General features: G+C 42.3%; 1 protein-coding gene across 1 annotated transcript in view; it reads right to left on the bottom strand.

Annotated features, from left to right (window-relative positions):
- The window catches only part of ATF6 (activating transcription factor 6), a 201,545-nt gene that overhangs the window by 164,046 nt on the left and 15,372 nt on the right, over positions 1 to 22,127 (bottom strand). The window contains 4 exon segments of the mRNA XM_019465772.2: positions 8,542 to 8,762; positions 16,175 to 16,378; positions 17,457 to 17,586; positions 20,257 to 20,357. Coding sequence (XP_019321317.2) covers positions 8,542 to 8,762; positions 16,175 to 16,378; positions 17,457 to 17,586; positions 20,257 to 20,357 — 656 coding nt within the window.

Genomic DNA, 22,127 nt, shown 5'->3' with positions numbered 1-22,127 from the left:
CACATATTTTATCCATTTGATTATTGGGTTAACTTGCATTTTTCTCACTGATTTGTAAATACTCTCTAAATCAAAAAGGGTTTGGGGGCGCCTGGGTGGCTCAGTCAGTTAAGCCTCCTTGATTTTGATCTCGGGGCGCCTGTGTGGCGCAGCTGGTTAAGCATCAACTCTTGCATGATCTCATAGTTTGTGAGATCGAGCCCCACATTAGGCTCTGTGCTGACAGTACAGAGCCTGCTTGGGATTCTCTCTCTCCCTCTCTCTCTGCCCCTCCCCTGCTCATGCTCGCTCTCTCTCTCTCTCTGTGTCGGTTGAGCGTCCAACTCTTGGTTTTGGCTCAGGTCACCATCACATGGTCTGTGAGTTGAGTCCCACATCAGGCTCTTCTGCGCTGACAGTGTGGAGCCTGCTTGGGATTCTCTCTCTCTCCTTCTCTCTCTCTCTCTCTCTCTTCCCCTCCCCACTCATGCTCTCTCTTTCTGTCTCTCTCTCAAAATAAATAAAGTTAGAAAGAAAGAACGAAAGAAAGAAAGAGAGAGAGAGAAAAAAAAAAGAAAGGAAGGAAGACACAAAAGGCCACCCTGTGTATAATTCCATGACATAATATGTCCAGGACAGGCAATTCCATACAAACAGAAAGCAGGTTAGTGATTGCCAGGGGCTGGGGAGAGGAGGGGAATAGGAATGACCACTAATGGGTAGGGAGGTTCTTTTTAGGGGGATGAGAACATTCTGCAATTAGATAGCAGCTCCTGCCATAGCACAACTTTGTGAATATACTGAACACCACTAAATTTTAGATCTTTTAAAGGTGAACTTTATCTCAACAAGCTATTAAAAGAAAAAATTACATAGAAAGCTACAGACTCTCTCTCCAGACAAATGCACATACCCAGTACTATAATCAATGATGCAAGGAAAGGGGGGACGTGAAGAAAAGGGGAGCTGTGTATGGAGACACTGTCCATGGCCCTGTGACTGGCACTCTCATACACTCAAGGTGGAAGAACAAATTAGAATTACCCTACGGAGGGCCATGTGACAATATCTGTCAAAATGTCAAAACTACCTACCTTCTGCCTCGAATTTCAGTTCTAGGAATTTCCCCTACAGATATACTTGCACATAAACAAAATTAAATGAGGATCAAGTTATTCAACGAAGGGACTGCTTATAAAGAAAAAACCTTAAGTAATTAGGACACCCGAACGAAACAGGCCACCACGCAGCTAGTAAAGGAACAAGAAAACGTTCTAAGTGCCGATATGGCAGGTACGCGAAGATATACTGAAGGGGAAAAGGAAGGCGCAGGACAGCATGTAGACACTAGTTACCATTTCTGTAAAATAGGTAAATAGGTAAAACTGTAAATACCAATATATTAAGGAACTGTCTCAGGAATGACGCATGAAAAACTAGTAACAGTGACTGCTTCTGGACAGGGGAACCCAGTAGCTACAAAGCATCTGGGGCATGGAAGGACTGTCTTCAGGAACAGGTTGTTGCAGGAAGAGAAACCAGAGAAAAGGGAATTAAGTATTAATTATTTATTAAGATGGAAATCAGCATCCCTTTAAAAATAATGATTTCCTGGGGTGCCTGGGTGGCTCAGTCGGTGAAGCGGCCGACCTCGGCTCAGGTCATGATCTTGGAGTCCGTGAGTTCGAGCCCTGCGTCGGGCTCTGTGCTGACAGCTCAGAGCCTGGAGCCTGCTTGGGATTCTGTGCCTCCCTCTCTCTGTGCCCCTCCCCTGCTCATGCTCTGTCTCTCTCTCTCAAAAATAAACGTTAAAAAAATTTTTTTTCAAGAATTATTAACCTTATCAAGATGCCAAACTGAAAAAAAACCAAAAACAGAACAATGAATGCCACAGCTGCCACAGTTCACAAATCTAACCTAATGACACAAATCTAAGTGCGGTACCAGCAGGGCGGGGGGAGAAACACCTTCTGTTCCCTTTCCAAAACCACCGTAACCACAAATGAAATGATTTGCCAAAGTTCTTATTCAAGATAAATTTTTAGAAGGCCCACACCTCCATCTAAGGAGAAACTACAAATATTTTAACAAAGCATGTTCTTCTCTGATCTGCAGAGTCCCTGCTAGCAGCAAAGCCAGAAAGCAGTCAGCACAGAAATAATCTTTTACTAAAATCTGGATGGCTTTTTCGGTCTCCAAATCCTTCCTGTTGAATTTGTTCTGATGGATTCCTTTACTTTCAAAGCCTACAGAAATATCATGATCCCATGTCTTTGTTGTCAAGGAATTTAGTCACAAAATGTATCTATTCATTATTTATCTTCTTAGATCTAAGCTGGCCACACCATTTAAGGATATTCAGCTCACTCTTAGACCTAACAGAGAACCCATTCTTGGGTGTCACAGATAACACAAGCAGCTTAAGCGTCATTAAAAAAGAAAAAGAAATTTTTTTTTCCAAAATAGAGCACAGGCACTCTCCATTTTTCTAACAGTTTCTCTGCGTTGCTTTGCACTGGAAATAAATTACGTTAGATTTGTATTTTCCTTGAAAGGGACTTCTCTAGGGTCTCTTGTGAGTCGTGTTACTATACGTCTTCCCGGGCATGCCAAGAATACAAGGCCCTGACCACTCTTTACCCAGGCCGTTTCTCAGGGCTGTTTCCAGCAAGAAACCTTGAGAGATGAGGTAATGTCTTCCTCTGGACAATGAGGAAACTTGCCCACCACTTGCTGTAAAGCTCAGCATTCCTTCACTGCAATAAAGAAACACCGTGTGCACAGCATCCGTCTGGGCCCATATCATGTGACCTCCACGCTCACAGTACTAACGTACCCGAAATCTTAAACCTAACGGTATAACGGTGTCTCCAGAGAAACGAAGTGACAAAGTTCTAGTTCACTATGCTAGAAGAATCCCATTCACGCCATTTCTAATACCTGCAGGCAGGTAGAAAGGGATCTCCCCAGCACCCAGCTTCTTATGACGGCTTTAGTGATTAGGGCAGGACCCCCCAAAGGGAGGAGACTGGGATGGGAGGGTCAAGGTCACTAAGTAAAGAATTAGAGAGTACAAGGTAATAAAAGGTTTGTAAGATGCTTCATGGGGTGAATGGGCTGAGAAGAAGGCCTGGGGCCTCCTGTCAGCAGAGCCTGTCTCTGATCAGCCTCCCATCTGATGTGATTTCTCCCTGATCGGCCTCCCATCTGATGTGATTTCTAGTTCTGACCTAGCTCCCGATCATTTTCTTTCCACTGTTACCACCTACTGATTTCCAATAGGGGTTTGCTTCACCTTGGCCCAGTACGAAGGACACACAATACAATTTCACCACACTTTTTTTTTTTTCCTGGTCTTTTATCCCAAACGAGACAACTACAACAATATAACTCCATGGACCTAAAACCAGAGCCATAATGCTTCATGAACTTTATGGAATTATGGTGGGTAGAGGGTAGTAGTTATGGCAGTGCAGATTTAAACAGACTGCTTGCTTTCAGCCCTTGGTTCCACGTCTGGCAACATTCAACGGCCCTTTAAAGAAAGATAAGCACGCTCTCCTATGAAGGCAATTCTGTAGTTCCAAGATTGCCACTTACTAAGAAACTGCATAAGAGAATTTCTACCCTGAAATGAGAGACCTTGTTCATTTTTTCCATCACGATCAGAGCCAAAAACCAACCACATTTCTTGAAAACTTAGGTGAGGTTTCCAAGAGTTAAACAGAACAGATTTACCAGCAACAGGCAGGAAGAGTGAGATTATAATTTGAACCAGGCAAACTGTTTCATAACAGCAAATGTGGCACTTAATGCAGTTTGCAGAATATGGTATGCAAAAAACGCTACTTAGGGCAGTAGCAGGTCTCCAGAGACTGAAACTAGCCAAACAAAAGAACAAAAAAGGTAGGAAAAAAGAAGCCATGTCAGCCTTACAAAGCCACAAAAGACTGATACGCTTTCTTTTGCTGAATTACTGCTTTTTCACCACACTTTTGGCTTAAAAGCACAAAAAGCACAGAATGAAAAATTTTTCTGTTGGGCCCTTTTTAATCAGAAATTTATACCACTTCAAATTTATCATAATTTCATGGGACTTGAGTCTAACAAATGCACGCACTATTAAGGTCAACCAAGTTACTAACACAGGAGACCATCCCAGCAGATCAAAGTTTCCTGCAGCTCCTTCTGGAACAAATTTACTTCGGGTTCCTGAGAGGCTTGGCCAGCTGATAGGACAGACTGATGTTTCTTCACTTGAAATAAACATTAAGTCAAAACCTCTACCAGAAAACTCATACTGAAAAAGCCTGGCTCACTTCCTGATATGCAGGCCAAGGAAAAATAAGCACAAAACCTCAACTCAGGTTGACTAGAAAATTTATTCTAATCGCCTTTAGGTCTCTTGCACGAGACACACAGTACTTGAAATCTTTCTCCTATAATACTGTCGACTCTAAACTCTGAAAAGTAGTAAGAATGCTAGCCAATAAATACTGCTTAAAAAAAAAAATCATACCTGTTGGTTCTATAATTCTGCATCTCACACATCCCCCAGTTCAATGTTGATGGAGGCTTCATCAGTAAATTATTCACCAGATTTACAGAATACTCTTAAGAGTGTGAGAGCAGAACAAACGTGGTCTTTCGCACCAGAGAAGTTATAGTGAATGTCTAATTGATCAATAAATAACCAACTGAAATGTTCAGAGATTACAAAATGGGTCAGCAGAACACAATGATGAGTACCAACATTAAGATGCTCATTATTTAGGGGCGCCTGGGTGACTCAGTTGGTTAAGCATCCTACTTGGGCTCAGGTCATGATCTTGCGGTTCACAAGTTTAGGTTCCCAGTGGGGCTCTGTGCTGACAGCTCAGAGCCTGGAGCCTGCTTCAGATTCTGTGTCTCTCTCTCTCTCTCTCTCTCTGCCCCTCCCCTGCTTGCACTCTGTCTCTCTCGCTCTCTCTCAAAAATAAACATTAAAAAATAATTTTAAAAAAAGATGCTTATTATTCAGATATTAGCTGGAAGAAAAAAATTAAAAGATCTCCTCCCGTTTTTAAATACAATGACTGGATCAAAGGATTTTAGGGTTGGAAGGACCCTTTCTAAATAACGCTAACTGTACCTGTTCTAGTTGAGTCCTCTGGAATAACCCAGATCAATCACCCTGTTTTCCACACATCAACCTTCACGTCCTAGAATCGCCTCTCAGATCTACATTCAGTGTTCTTCAGTTTACTGAGTCATTCCAAACCTTAAACGCTGCCTCTACCCAGAACATAGTTTCCAGACCCCCTTCCCATCCTGGCCACATTCCTCTGGACTGTCCCACGATCAGACGTTGTAAGTCTATGAAGACAGACTAACATTATGTTAATATTTTAACAACTGTGACATGCTGTTAATCTATATTTTCTAAAGTTCTAATTAGTCTTTACCTTTTTCCATGTCTAAGGTATTTCATAACAAATACCTCAGGGGCACTTGGGTGGCTCAGTAGGTTAAGCATCCAACTTCAGCTCAGGTCATGATCTCACAGCTCATGAGCTCGAGTCCCACATCGGGCTCTGTGCTGACAGCTCAGAGCGTGGAGCCTGTTTCAGAATCTGTGTCTCCCTCTCTCTCTGCCCCTCCCCACTCGTATGCAAGCACACACACGCTCACTCTGTCTCTCAAAAATAAACAAACATTAAAAACATTAAAAATAAAAAAATAAATACTTTAAATGTCCTAACATGGAATAAAGACAACTTTGATATTTTCTGTTGCTAGTTCCATTGCACAGAAGAAACATTCAATTTATAATTTAAAGAGGATTAAAAGGAAAACTTAAAGGATCATTTTAAAAATCCTCTTTCATCATTCTTAGCCTTCTCGGCCTCCTATGAAAAGCACACCCTCTCTTTTATTGGTTGTACCATCTTTTTTTTCTTTTTTAATTTTTTTATGTTTATTTATATTTGAGAGAGAGAGAGAGAGAGAGCAAGCAGGCGAGGGGCAGAGAGAAAGGGAGACACAGAATCGAGGCAGGCTCCAGGCTCTGAGCTGTCAGCACAGAGCCCGACGGGGGGCTCGCACCCACGAACTGTGAGATCATGACCTGAGCCGAAGTCGGACGCTTAACCGACTGAGCCACCCGGGCTCCCCCCCATCCTTTTTTTTTTTTTTTTTTGAAAAAGAGTGAGAGAACAAGTACGCATGTGCAAGCAGGGGAGGGGCAGAGGAAGGGTGGAGGGTAGAAGAGAGAAAATCCCAAGCAGGCTCCACATTCAGCACAGAGCCCAACCAGGAACTCGATTCCATGACCCTGGGATCATGACCTGACCTGAAATCAAGAATCGGATGCTCAACCGACGGAGCCACTCAGGTGCCCCATAAAACTTTTTAACTGACGATACCACGGAATTGTTTTGGACGCCGATTGTTGTTTATTTACTATGGAAATTTTCCCACACACCACAACGAAAGAAAGACGACACACCCAACTTTGATGACTGTCAACATTTTGCCGATCTTGTTTCCTCCATCTTGGGCTTCCCGCCCCACCCCCAGAGTATTTCAAGCAAATGCCAGCGTATCGTTTCATCTTCAACTGAAACACACACTGTGTATTAGTGCCTATTATGCCATAAGCACTGTGCTTAACCTTTTCTGGACCTCAAATTAAAGGAACGTTAACAGTCAAGGCTAATCCTGTACCATCCATGTCTATTCTCGTCCGACACTAATCTTCCCCCGTGTCTGGGTGCACAGTTTTCGATACCTATAAACGCTATGGGAATTACTGCAGATCTTCAATGTTCTGCTTCATCAGAAAATATTCCTTTGTTATGGGTCTTTACAATATTGCCGGCTGAGGTCACTCGGTTGTGTTTAATGCAACAGAGGAGCAATTTCACTACTGGGCTGACACGCTGGGTTAATAAATTAGGGTGGACCGATCAGACAGTATTCGATAACCTTAAGAACTCACAGCGCTTTAGGACTTTAAAAGTACTTCGCAATACCTAAAGAAAAGGTAGTGTGGCAATATTCACAGTCAGTAATATCTACTTTTATCTTAAAGAAAACACATGAGTTTGGCTTCCCAGTAACAATTTGAGAGATGGTTATTAGACTGGTTATTAGAATGGTTATTTGACTTTAACTTTCATTAAACTTTAGGCCCATGATACTCAATTACTTCTTAGTACATAACGTGAGGTATTTTTGTACCACGTTTTAAGAAAGCAGAGTTAGCTGGCAAATGCTATAACTGGCTTCAGGGAGGACAGATCTTAGGAAACTCTGTGATTTATAAATTACAAAAAAAAAAAAAAACCTTCAACAGGCTAGAAAACCTGAAGATTTGCAAAGATGGGAAAACACCAACTAGTCACTGAGACAGAATTCCTAAGAGCAGGAAGTTATTACGCAGGGGTGAAAACCCTTCATAAGTCAGGACAGAAATATAAACCCTGATGAGAAAATAGTCTACAGACTCTTATCTGGGTCTTGCCAAAGCCATTTCAATCAGGAGACCTGAAAGAATCCTGTAAGACACTAGTGTCTGCCTGGGCTGGGGAAGGGCTTGAAGAATGTGAGGAGAGGGCTCAAAAGGAGTTACAGCAAAGTATGCATACGTCACTTTTTTTTTTTTTTTTAAGCTTTATTTATTTATTTTAATTTTTTTTTTTTTACATTTATTTATTTTTGAGAGACAAAGTGAGAGTGGGGGAGGGGCAGAGAGAGAGGGAGACACAGGATCGGAAGCAGGCTCCAGGCTCTGAGCTGTCAGCACAGAGCCCGACATGGGGCTCGAACCCACAGACTGTGAGATCATGACCTGAGCCGAAGTCAGATGCTCAACTGGCTGAGCCACCCAGGCGCCCCAAAGCTTTATTTTTTTTTTTATTAATTTTTTTTTAACGTTTATTTATTTTTGAGACAGAGAGAGACAGAGCATGAACGGGGGAGGGTCAGAGAGAGAGGGAGACACAGAATCTGAAACAGGCTCCAGGCTCTGAGCGGTCAGCACAGAGCCCGACGCGGGGCTTGAACTCACGGACCGCGAGATCATGACCTGAGACGAAGTCGGCCGCTTAACCGACTGAGCCACCCAGGCGCCTCAAGCTTGCTTTATTTTTGAGAGAGAGAGAGAGAAAGAGAGAGAGAGAGCATGAGTGGGGGAGGAGCAGAGAGAGGGAGACACAGAATCTGAAGCAGGCTCCAGGCTCTAAGCTGTCAGCACAGAGCCCACTCACGAACTTGAACTCACGAACCAAACCATGAGACCATGATCTGAGCCGAAGTCGGACGCTCAATCGACTGAGCCACCCAGGCGCCCCTATACGTCACTTTTTATCAAACAACTTTAGCCTCTTTCAGACCTTTTCGCTTGGATTCTAACAAAATAATCTGCCACCAAATAACGGATGTGCAATCCCAGCACATTCTTTTATTTGAGGCAGTATAAAATAATTTAGAAAACAGAAACAAGGCAAGGAAAACAAAGCGTGTTTTGGTTCTGTTGGTTTTGAAATCAGGTGTGATAAAGCACTGGGTTTCAACACTTACATCCGAGCCCACACTTCTCACGGTGCTTTGTAGGACAGGTTTAGTCACAGAGAGTTTTCCATTCGCCAGGCTGTTGGCCACAGGGGCCGGCACCACATTCACCATGGGATTAGGTAGTTGCGTGGCTCCCCCGGTGACAGCAAGGACCGGGGCAGGAGAGGGCAGGACTCCAGGTGCCTGAAGCTGGACCACGGCAGGCGAAGAGAGCACTACTGTTGGACCTGAGTGCAGAAAGAAGGAAAGGAATCACAGCGTGCACGACCGATGAGGCAGAGGATGCCGAACACTCAGGTCTCTTCTGCGGCTGTAACAGGAAGTTGACACCGAAGGGATTTAAAACCACCAATGAAGGGGGTGCCTGGGTGGTTTAGTTGCTTAGGCGTCTGGCTCTTGATTTTGCAGGTCATGATCTCACAGCTTCATGGGTTCGAGCCCTGCACTGGGCTCTATGCTGATAGCACAGAGCCTGCTTGGGATTCTCCCTTTCTCCCTCGGTCCCTCCCCTGCTTGTGCTCTCTCTCTCAAAATAAATAAATAAACGTTAAAAAAAACAGAAACAAAAACCCCACCAATTAAAACATAACCCATAGCAGCACACACACAAACTTCTGTTGTTGTATTTTTAATGAAAACTAAATTTGTTCCCTTTGAAGTTATCATTAATAACGTATTTCCATATTTTTTCTCAACTGCATGTGTGCCAAACTTGGTAAGTTATACATAGATTTTTCTATCAACCTCTGAAATTAGTACTAAAAAATATTTTTCATATTGTAAGTAACAAGACTTTTATACTGAACACTGAGAGCCACGTATTTTATTTTATTTTTTAAATTGTTTTTAATGTTTATTTTTGAAAGAGTGAGAGAGAAAGAGAGTGAGCGCGCAAAGGGCAGAGAGACAGGGAGACACAGAATCCAAAGCAGGCTCCAGGCTCTGAGCTGTCAGCACAGAGCCCGACACGGGGCTCAAACCCATGAACTGCGAGATCATAACCTGAGCCAAAGTCGGTCATGGCTCAACTGACTGAGCCACCCAGGCGCCCCAAGAGAGCCATGTATTTTAAACTAATCGGATTTAGAAATACAACACCAAAAATATATAAACGGTGATTCAGTAACTCAATACTTGGAAAGACAGGAGCTACAAATATCAAAATGTTAAGACTTGCAGCAATATTTATAATAGCCAAAATACAGATGCAACCCAAGTGTGCATCAAGAGATGAATGGATGAGGATGTGGTAAATACAGGCAATGGAATACATAAAAAAGAACGAGATCTTGCTGTTTGCAACAACATGGATGGATCTAGATAACATAATGCTACGTGAAATAAGTCAGAGAAAGACAAATACTGTATGATTTCATTCATATGTGGAATTTAAGAAACAAAACAAACCAACAGAGAAAAGGGACAAACAGCAACAAAAACCAGACCCTTAAATACAGAGAACGGGTGGTCGCCAGTGGGGAGGAGGGTGGGAAAAGGGTGAGATAAAGGGATGTAGAGCACACTTCCTGTGATGAGCACTGAGTAACGTATAGAGTTGTTCAGGCGTTACCTGCACACCCGAAACTAGTAAGACTGTATGTTAATTAGACTTCAATTAAAAATATACTTTTGGGGGCGCCTGGGTGGCTCAGTCAGTTGAGCGGCTGACTTCGGCTCAGGTCATGATCTCACAGCTCGAAGGCTCGTGAGTTCGAGCCCCGTGTTGGGCTCTGTGCTGACAGCTTAGAGCCTGGAGCCTGCTTCGGATTCTGTGTCTCCCTCTCTCTGACCCTCCCCTGCTCACACTCTGTCTCTGTCTGTCTCTCTCTCTCTCTCTCTCTGAAAAATAAACAAACGTTAGAAAAAAAATTTTTAATATATTTTTTATAAAGTTGTTCACGATATCCTTGTTTAAAAAAATGTTAAAACCATCTGAGATGAATTCGCAGCTAACAGGCACAGGAAACATAAATCCGTAATTTAAAACAGTCTGTAGACAATACCAACTCCCCCTACACACACAAAATGGCCTACAAATCTGTTCTCAATCCTCACATTTAACATTATTTTTTCAATTATGTTAATTGGAGAATCAGTATCATTAACCTAAAGAAGACTCCTATAACTCATAACTGTGGTCTATTAAAAATCTTACTTGCCTGCTCAATGTTTCCTTTCAGATCCGGCCAATTTTATCAGGTGCTGAAAGCCTCCCCCAATATCCACAGCTGCTTGAGCAAAATATCTAACAAAATAAAGGTACTAAAGTAACCAGCAACTAAAATTACATAAATATTTATAATTCTTCTTTAAGGGGAAAAAAAAAAAGGCATTATACTTTCAGACAGTGTAACAGGACCCACGTAAAACTCAGCTCGGTATTTCAAAGGATCAAGGAAAACTGAAAATCTAAATAATACTTCGGAACACCTGTTTGTTAAGAACACCTGTCTTAGCATAAAAAAAAAGTCACATCTATTAAACCAAAGTCTTTGTTTCAGATGGCCTCAAAAAGCATACTATAAGTAGAATTTAGTTAATAGCATTACATCCCAGATAAATTATTAAATTAGCACAAAAGATGTAAAAGTAATACGTACAATTTACTTGGACAAAAATGATCACTAAACATTTTTATCTTCTTTTCCCTTGGACTCCTTTTATGAAACAAAAACGTATAAAATAAGGAAATGACTCAGAAGCAGATATAAATATGCTTAGACCAAATGTGCAAATATAAAAATAAATTAAATAAATAGCATGTGACCAAATGTCAAGTTTTTTAGTAACACTTGTTAAGAAACCACAACACTCGTTATTAACTCATTATTATGTAAAACTTCAACCAAGGGTTCCCACCCTGAATATAAGTATTTTTCTTTAACATCAAAAAGTATGGGCCAACTGGGTGGCTCAGTCGGTGAAGCATCCAACTTCAGTTCAAGTCACGATCTCACAGCTCTTGGGTTCGAGCCCCGCGTCAGGCTCTGTGCTGACGGCTCAGAGCCTGGAGCCTGCTTCAGATTCTGTCTCCATCTCTCTCTGCCCCTCTCCCTCCCTCCCTCTCTCTCTCTCTCTCATACACACACAAAAGTAAATAAATATTAAAAAGAAAAATTTTTTTTAAAAAGTATCATGGCCACCCAAGATGGTCAGGGCTGTCCATTCAGTTTCCAGGGACTGAGAAAATACATGTTGAGAAAAGGCTATTAAGAACTTAGTAAAAATTTAAAATAAATCTGTAGTTTATTACTCGGAACTATAGCCACAAAAATCTGAAAACCCGGAGTACAAAGATATATAAAACAAATTATCCAGTGTGTAGAAAATGCCTGCCCCCTATATGGGTTTGCAGATGCCTTCTGCACAATGCCCAAGGCTACCACTCCCACCACCCACACGTTAGGTCCACAGTTTGCAGGCTGGGAACCACTTGACCTAAAACCATACTTTGAGAAAGAGCATTATTAGAAGCAGTGTTGCACGTCTTGTGAGTTTCAAAAGTACAATAAAAAGGTCCCGAAATGAAACACTGTTCGGTGAACTTGGGGATTATTCCAAAGACAAGAGGGGGTAAGCGTAAAGCGTTAAGTCATTTCAAAGAGAGGGATCACACTTCTAGTTCCAGCTAACACATGCAGGCGGCTTCGGGATATTTCTTCAACTCAGAAGAATAACCCAAGTCTGTCCTGTCTGTGGCCTCGCTGGCAGCATCCCCTTGCTGAGAGAACCACATCATGCAGTGAGGGAGACAGAGCACCACTGAGGCAAGGTCTGTGGACCGAATGTGGCTCCGAGTCCAACCAGGCCACCGCCGCCTCCTGTTTTCTGTAACGCACGTCAAGCCCTCTCGTCCCAGGGTACACAACTATCCCCAAATCAGCTAGCATCTAAACCGAGGATCCTCTAAATACTCCAGGCCTGCCTGGGTCTCAAGACTGAATGGGGAGAAATTTCTAATACGACGTGTTCAAGAAAAACTCAGAGTGACTTGCTCAACACGGACCCAAAGGTGCTCACAGATCATAAAATGTAATGCAAAGAACTGTTCTGGGCCTCAGTTAGCAGCTGAACATAGTGACGGCTGTTCCTAGCGTGGAAACGGTCCAAAAGGACATACCAAAAGGCTGTTTATCCCTTTCAGCCTGCTCAAAATCCTCTTAGGCATTACACGCAAATCCCCCTTAACAGAACATGGCTAGATTCAATGCTAAATGCTTCTATGTATGACTCATCAATTGTAATAGTTCTTTCTTGTCAATCTTCTTCAGAGGCTTCAAACTATGTATCCAGCACTGCTGAATGCCTACCTTGTCTAAAATAGGACAGCTATGCGACCTGGGGTAAATAATTTCTCTGTGTCTTAATTTTCTCCTCTGTAAAATGAAGATAATAATAGTCCCTATCCTCACAGAGCTGATGTAAGGATTCAACAAGATAATGCACTGAAACACTTATAACAGTGTCTGCCACACAGAAAAAAACCTCAATGTTGGCTGTTATTTATTATTAACTGCCATTTCTGTATAATAATAGCTTCCATGAAGGGTACTGCATGAATTATTAATTCATTAGTTCTCATAGTGACTGCTATTTAACTGTTTACATAAATGTGTTAACTCCCAATTAGAATTGTTGAGATCAAGGGGCACATCTCTGCGTTCTTTTAGCGGCAACAAAGTAGTATGGTGACTAATTACAGGCCGTGAGCCAGACCCCCTGGGCCCAGGTTCTGACTCTACCTCTCATGAGCAGAATGACCTGGGGCAAGTTATATCACTTCCATCGTCCGTTTCAATGACTTGCGCTATCATCCACTCAAAAAGCCCAAGACGGGGGGTGCTTGGGTGGCTCAGTCGGTTGAGCGTCCGACTTCAGCCCACGTCATGATCTCACAGTTCGTGGGTTCGAGCCCCGCGTCGGGCTCTGCGCTGACAGCTCAGAGCCTGGAGCCTGCTTCAGATTCTGTGTCTCCCTCTCTCTTTGCACCTCCCCTGCTTGCACTCTATCAAAAATGAATAAACATTAAAAAATTTAAAAAAAAAAAAAAAAAAAGCCCAAAACAGGATACATTCCGCTCTATCCTTCGTCCCCCTTCCAAACCATCCAATCACCAAGCCTGTGATTCTGCACTTTCCCATACTCGCACTCTCTATCCTGGATCTCCGTTCTCACTGATACAGCAGGCTTTCACCAGCCCTCACCTGCACTCCTCCTAACACTCTTAGCGGACTTAGGGGCAGAAATTGTTCCAGGCAGACAGAACGGTCTGAGCCAAGAAACTAGGGAAAACATGAGAATTCAAGGGACAGCGGCCAGATTCATCAGGCTAGAAGAGGAAGTTGGGTTTATAAAAAGGAGTGATTATAATGTAAAGTTAGAAAACGAAACTAGAGCCAAACCATGGTGCGCCTGACTTCCAAGTGAGAGAATTTGAACTTAATCCTGTAAGAATTACTTCTCTTTTAATAGTAAAATATTTACTGCTGATACTTATGTTGATTACCTGTAAAATGCCTTTCCTGTATTTCCCCTCTACCTGTTTCAAATAAATGGAAGACATACTTAAAGCTGTATGTTTTCATAATACCAACTCTCTAGATTGTACAAAACCAGACAAGCACTTTATATTAGCACCTGCTCCCCAAACTAAGTACTATCTTCAGATAATGGGAAGGCACTGACATTCTGAATAATGTGTGATTCAGGTTTCTGAACCTGATAACCTGCTCAGAAAAGAAGTTTGTCTTCTATCACTCAAGCATGATCTGCTAAGAGCAAATTCTTAGCAACACCCTTTGCTTTACACACTTGTCATAACGTCAAGTGTTGCTTTGTATACTTGTGTTTTAATACATTGCGGGAACTATAACGAGGTTCTTCACAAGTTTAAATTCTTAGCCTTTGGGAAGATACAGACCCTTCTGAAATCCCGATAAAAGTTTTGGAGACTACTCCTTGAAAAATCCACATATACAATAAATCTTACATCTTATTTCAAGGAGTTCATGAACACTTTACATCCATTCACAGACCACAAGCATACCCATTCTGTAGGACCACTATTTTTCGCACGATAAAGGCAGCAGTTCTGACCCTGCACTGAAAGCACAGGTATCTCAGGTTTGTCGGGGAGGGGGGTGGGGGGGGTGGGTAGAGATTGATGGATTTTTCACTGGCTTGTCCAGTCTCCCACCTGGTTCTCTTTGTCAACGTCCTATTGTTCACGACCTTGGAATAGAACAAAACTAACAAATTAACTAGAAATCAAATTTATGACCTTTGCTCTCATTAAAACTTGCTCTTCTTGCTCCAAAGAAGTGAATGAACAACCCAGAGCTGGGAACAGCGCCATAAAGACAAGTGTAACAATGGTGGTTTGTTTATAACCCATGCCCCATTAAGACCTAGTCCTAAATTCAGGGAAAGAACATTAAACAAGTTTTCCTTTACTCTTGTGTGCACATAGCAATATGAAAAGAGTGATAGGCAATCTGCCTAAGACATCTCCATGTGCAAATGATTCCTATATCTGCACAGTTACCAAATCCTCAAACATGAACTTCTCTCAATAACTTCTTGCAATGCTAGAAGTAATTCCTGCAGAATCAAGTATGTGAGGCCATCTGGTGGATAAAATATAGAAACACACACATTCTTAACTACATGAAGACAAGCATTCAGATTCTTGTCTTTTTTTATTTTATTTTATTTTATTTTTTTACATTTATTTATTTTTGATAGACAGAGACAGAGGACAAGTGGGGGAGGGGCAGAGAGAGGAGAAGACACAGAATCCAAAGCAGGCTCCAGGCTCCGAGCTGTCAGCACCGAGCCCGATGCGGGGCTCAAACTCACAAACCGTGAGACCACGACCTGAGCCGAAGTCGGACACCCAACCGACTGAGCCACCCAGGCGCCCCCAGATTCCTTTCTAATGCCCCTACGCACGATCATGTTTACCAAACATGTTGCCTCTGCAGAGACTAAGAGCCTGATCCTTTTGCCAAAACTCACCTATCAGACCTGTAATGTTATTTTACATGCTGACCTGTTCTTAAAAACAAGAGTTCAGGGGCACCCGGGTGGCTCAGTTGGTTAAGCATCTGACTTCATGATCTCCTGGTTTGTGAGTTCAAGTCCCACATCGGGCTCTCTGCTGCCAGCGCAGAGCCTGATCTGGATCCTCTGTCCCTCTTTCTCTCTGTCCCTCCCCTGCTCGTGTGCACTTTCTTTTTCTGTCCCTCTCTCTCAAAAATAAATAAACGTTAAAAAAAAGTTTAAAACAAAAAACAAGAGTTCATAGACACAAAAACCTCAAGATGAAATGATACCAAGGAAGTTTCCCAGATTTTCTTCTTCATTACAAGTGGCTATACAAAATCACAAGCCTGACAGTTGTTTTCCTAACTAAAACTGTAAGAAAAAAGACGTATCAAACATAACTCATCTGGAGAGCGATCTCTCTTGTTAGGATAGGAACCACGTATTAGTCATCTCTGCGAATCCTCAAAACCAAGGACAATTCCTGGCACTCAGCGTGTGCTCAGAAATTATAACCCAAGATAAAACAAATGACATGACGCAACCTTAGTGCCCATCACTTAAACACACGCAGCCTCAAATTCTACTCAGGTACCTTTAGCGGGTGCAGGATGTATGCTGATAATTGGTTGCTGTTTTGCCAATGGCATCAGTGTTGGCAGTGTCTGAATTATGATGGTTTTTGCTGGAACGCTGGAGTTTGTCTGAGTCTTGGGTGCCGCTGGAAGTATTAAAGGCTTGGGCTGAATTGAAGGTTTTGAAGTCATCTGAATTTTTTTCTTTGGAGTCATTCCATTTGCTGGAGAAAATCCAAACAAATCACAAATCAATCTGAAAGCAATTCCCAGAACACAGCTTCCATTACACACCTTTTTCTACACATTATCTTGACTTCTTAGTAAGTATCCTCAACTGGAGTTTAAGCATAGCCACTCGAGATCTTACTGGACTCAAGAAAGGTCCTTAATCTGAGGTCTTCCCCTTTTCTTTTCAGGTACAATTGATATATAACCTTATATTAATTTCAGGTGTACGACATGATTCGGTATTTGTATCATGTAATGATCATCACAGTAAGTCGAATTACCACGTTAGCACAGTTACAATTTTTAGGATAATTTTTAAGATGTAATCTCTTAGCAATTTTCTAATATGCAACACAGTATTACTAACTACAGTCACCATGCTATACACGACATCTCCATGACTTATTTATTTTATAAATAGTGAGAGGGGCGCCTGGGCAGCTCAGTTGGTGGAGCGACCAACTTCGGCTCGGGTCATGATCTCAGAGTTTGTGAGTTTGAGCCCCGCGTCGGGGTCTGTGCTGACAGCTTGGAGCCTGGAGCCTGCTTCAGATTCTTTCTCTCTCTCTCTCTCGATCTCTATCTCTCTCTCTCTCTGCCCCTCCCCCCACTCATGCTCTGTCTCTATCTCAGAAATAAACAAACATTAAAAAAAAAAAAATTATAAGTAGTGAGATCTTCCTTTCTGACCAAGCCGCAGCTTTGGGAAGGGGATATATGAACTGGTAAAGGAGAATAGCTAAAATCAGTGAATAAAGCCTAAAGATTAAGAGGTAATAAATGTCACAACTAAATGGCCTTCACAATCAAGATCTTCAACTGAATCTTGGCATTCTCTCTTGAAAACGATGAGGCCTACTTCTACTTGAAAGCATTTTTCACCTAGAAAGACAAAACCACCGAAGAAGAGGATTCCCTGCCTTTCCTCTCCACATTAACTAACCATAACAAACAAAACAGGTCCACTCTTTTAAAACCAAAAACCCAGCTTAATAAACATGAACTTAATCCAACGTTTTCTTTTTAAAAACGGAACCTAAGCTCAGTCCAAGTTAGGACATGGAGTCATACCAACTCTGCTCCTAGGGCCAATGATGGGCTTATCTTCTTTCAGTGGCTCTGCCGAGGAGGGACTATGAGAGCTTTCACCGTACAAGGAAAGGGGAGACATCTGGGAAGCAGAAGACAAATCCAACTCCTCCTGTAGCAACATGAAACACAAACAGATTCATGCAGAAGCATACAGTCCTTGAGCAGAAAATTGCTTAGAGGGGCAAGATCCATACATAAGCAGATAAATGCTTCACGACAACTTCAAGGCAAAGGTGTAATATATTTGAAACTTTGTATACTAAGTACTAAGAGACTGGATAAATAAGCATTATCCATCAATACTAGGGAAAAATAACCCGAACTGCAGAGTATTCTATGTTATCCTCTCATATTAAAGATGGGAATCACTGATCTGCTTCTACGTTTCCTCCCACAAGCTTGGTATTTATTTGGTTCCTAGCTATACAAACATTTAGTATATGATAAGTCTATGGTGAAAATGCCAATATCCTTTTCCCCCAATCTCCTATTCAGTCTTACAAGAAACTCAAAACAAATAGTTCTTACTGATTTTTATTCTTTATTTATTAATGCTGTCTTTGTCCCAAATGTTTTGAAAGAAAGACAAACACTAAAAGGAACAGGGCTATTTTATTTAATGGATGAATTGGTAATACAGAGATGTACAAAGATAACATTTTCCAAGTCTTAACATTTAGCGGATCTGTCTCATTTTGTTGGCATACGGAAATTTAACATAGGATAAAAGTAGCATTTCTATTTTGAGAGAAAAAGATGTTACATATAATAATAGAATAGACATACATAAATACATCATACCATCTTCAAAATACTCTGTAAGATTATTAAAAGGAAAATTAAGAGGGGCGCCTGGGTGGCTCAGCAGGTTGAGCACCTGACTTGATTTCGGCTTGGGTCATGATTTCATGGTTCGTGGGTTCGAGCTCTGCACTGGGCTCTACACTGGTTGTGTAGAGTCTGCTTGGGATATTCCCTCTCTCTCTCTTTCAAAAATAAATAAATAAACTTAAAAAAATATTTTTTTTTAATTAAGAGAATATTCGTTTACTCTAAGCATAATGTAGGCTCCCTTAATTTAAAACAACAACAAAAAAAAAAACACCCAGAAGCCATAAAGGAAGAAGAAAGAAATTTGAACAAACAGTAATTAAAATATTTTATAATAAAAAATAGACCGGGGCGCCTGGGTGGCTCAGTCCGTTGAGTGCCTGACTTCGGCTCGGGTCATGATCTCACAGTTTGTGGGTTCGAGCCCCACATCGGGCTCTGTGCTGACAGCTCGGAGCCTGGAGCCTGTTTCAGATTCTGTGTCTCCCTCTCTCTCTGCCCCTCCCCCACTCGCACTCTGTCTCCCTCGGTCTCAAAAATAAATAAACACTAAAAAAAAATTTTTTTTAATAAATAACTAATAAAAAAAATAGACCATAAAGTTAAAAGATACATACTGGGGCACATATCTGCCCAAGATAGACAAGGACAGGAACAGCCACTTCAATGAAAAAAATGCAAATGGTAACCAAAGGCAAGTTTTTTTAAAAAATCTTTTTGGTTTTTTTTTTTTCGATCAGAAGAAAAGAAGTTAAAATGACCTGGAGAAAATAGGGGAGAAATGGTCATTCCCAGTCATGCCGGTGAGAATGAGAGCTCTGTCGCTCACTGATCCTCAACAACTACTCAGCCCCAGCCACACACTGGTCTCTATGAACCTTACAGTTTTTCAGAGTGTATCTGGGAGAAACCAAAGAGTACAAGCTAACAACACAAGAGGATACAATTATCTTCATGGCCTTAGATGCTTAAAAGGTTATTTCATAACATTCAGCAAGTATTCCTCATAAAAGTCCTAAAACACAAGAATTAGAGGGATACTTTCTTAACATCAAAAAAAAACAAAAAAACAAAAAAACAGAAACTATGGGGCACCTGGGGGGCTCAGTCAGCTGAGTGTCGGACTTCGGCTCAGGTCATGATCTCACGGTTTTTGAGTTCGAGCCCCACGTCGGGCTCTGTGCAGCTCAGAGCCTGGAGCCTGCTTCGGATTCTGTGTCTCCCTCTCTCTGCCCCTCACCTGCTTGATTGCTCGCTCTTTCTCTATCTTTCTCTCTCAAAAATAAAACATTAAAAAAAATAAAAAAAAAAATCCATTCTAGGTTCTATGACCAAAGCATTACAAAAACAGACCATCTTAGAGCCTTCCCTGTCCTCAAAGAATGTATATTCTAACAGGCAGGAGAGGGCACCAGGGAGAAAAGACAGTAAGCCAATAAACAAAAAAAAAATATCGGATACTGGTAAAGTGCAAAGAAAATGAAATCATGAAGGCAAGAACATAGGGGAAGGAGGGCAAAACCAAAGAGGCAAAGAATTTATTGCCCTCCCAAGGCCCTTCCTCGAGACTCCATTCCCTCAGGATGAAAGGAGATAATAAGATTCACAGTAGCATTTAATAAATGTTAACTGCCTCTTCCACATGCATGATTTCCAGACAGCATTATAATCAAAATCACTGTGAAATCACCGTAAAAGGGGGCGCCTGGGTGGCTCAGTCGGTTAAGCGTCTGACTTCACCTTAGGTCATGATCTCGCGGCGTGTGAGTTCGAGCCCCGCGTCAGGCTCTGTGCTGAGAGCTCGGAGCCTGGAACCTGCTTCGGATTCTGTGTCTCCCTCTCTCTGCCCCTCCCCCACTTGTGCTCTGTCTCTGTCTCTCACAAATAAGTTTTAAAGAACTTCAAAAATTTTTTTTTAAAAAATCACAGTGAAAGACTGGCTACTTACAGGAACGTGCTGGGTTGAAGAACAAGAGTCCACGGACTGAGGAGAGGAGACTGAACAACTCGAAGAGGCTGGAGAAAGTGGCTGAGGCTCTGCCTTAATGCCTTTAATGGAAAAACATGGAGTAAAAATTCTCCCGCTGCACCATACAAACTCAGAATACAATTAGGAGGAAAGAAGGTAAAATCTACTCTTAAAATCCAATCACACTGAAGCTAAGGCCACCAAAACACATCATCGAATGTAAATTCCAGATGCGGAAAACAGTGAATGGAGTAGGCTACCATTTGTATAATAAATTATATACGTGCATATGTATGTATCTTCCCTCAGGTGCACTAGTTCTCTGGAAGGATAAACATGAACACATCGGTAACTGTGGTCGTCTCTGGGGAGAACGTGCTGGCTGAGGAACGGCAGCTGAAGGAGACATCTTTCTACCATACAGACTTGTCGGACCTTCGGAATATTATACCATATGCAAAACATTACAGGTTCGTCCCAAAATCACTTTTCAAAGTACAGGAAATCGGCAAGAAGTATTTTGGAAAACACTCTTGGCAGTACGATTAAATCGCACATACCGTTCGTATCTTTCAAGCAACTACAGCCGAGGTCACGTTCCTGGGTGTCAAGTCTGCGACAGGGTGGGAATGAGAGAGGGCACATCCCTGCAACAGACTGCACTGTCCAGGGTTAGCTGCAAAACCTCTACCATCCCTCCTAATCTGTAATGTGATCTTGCCCTTCCCCAGTGAGAAGCAGCATCTGTTTCCCTCCGTTTGAAGCAAGGGGGTCTTAGGACTCCTTCCATCAACAGAGTATAGAAGTCACGCTCCACGGATTCCAAGGCTGGGAGACATCAGGCAAACGCAGCTTCTACTCTGTGTGCTGAACACTTACATCGGAGCCTCTGAAGGCTGACTACGTGAGACCACCAAGCTGAGAGCAAGCTCAGCCGCACAGAAAGACCAGGTGCAGGTGCGCTGACACTCCTGGTCATCAAGCCATTCGGGCCAGACAAGAGATACGTGAGTGAAGAGATATTAAGCTAATTCTAGCCCCCAACTTTCAAGCTACTCCAGCCTTTCAACCTTCCCAGTTGCGGTCTGGACATCACACGGCAGAAAAAAGCCACCCTTGGCGTACCCTGTCCTGACTCACTGATCCTGGGAGCATAATAAAACGGTTGTTGTTTTAAGCCACAAAGTTCTAGAGTAGTTTGCTACCTGACAAGAGTAACCAGAACACCGGCCTTGGGTAGCCCGTATTCTTTGAGGGAAGACAGGTATTGAGCAAGACACAGGAATATATAAAATGAGGGACTGGGACATGCAGGGGTGGGGAGGACTGCAATTTGGATGGGAGGACGTGCGGGTGACTGACTGACTCACTATCTCTCCGCGCTAAGTCTACCTCCTATTTATAGTCTGCGACGCACACTATTAAGACATGTCCCAGCTGGCTCCCTTTTAGGCCCCATCAGTGGGAGACACTAGAAGGACGCTAAAGGGGAGAAGGGGGTTTCTTCCCCCTCCCATCCGCTTCATCCCAGAAGTGGCAGTTTCCTCCAGGTCCCAGCCTCTCTGAGCACATCCCAAACGTACTTTATCAGGGTTCCTTAAAGATACTAGCATCAGCCAGGGGGGTGCCCCTTCCACAGAAGCATGTGTATCAGATGCGTGGGACCCCTACACCAACTTCCCAAGTTCGGGTAACCCCAAGCTTCTTCTCTTTGATTCCCTAAATTCTGTCTGGTTCTCAGACAGGCTAACCTCTTCCAGAGATATTGTATATAATTCAAAATCAAGATTTTGGGTATGAATTCTCAATTCATTATGCGACTAAAACATAACATGAAATTCTTTCTATCC

The sequence above is a fragment of the Panthera pardus genome, unplaced genomic scaffold, assembly GCF_024362965.1.
Source record: "Panthera pardus isolate Hobbes unplaced genomic scaffold, ASM2436296v1 HiC_scaffold_21, whole genome shotgun sequence".
Lineage (NCBI taxonomy): Eukaryota > Metazoa > Chordata > Mammalia > Carnivora > Felidae > Panthera > Panthera pardus.
This window is presented reverse-complemented; position numbering and strand designations above follow the sequence as displayed.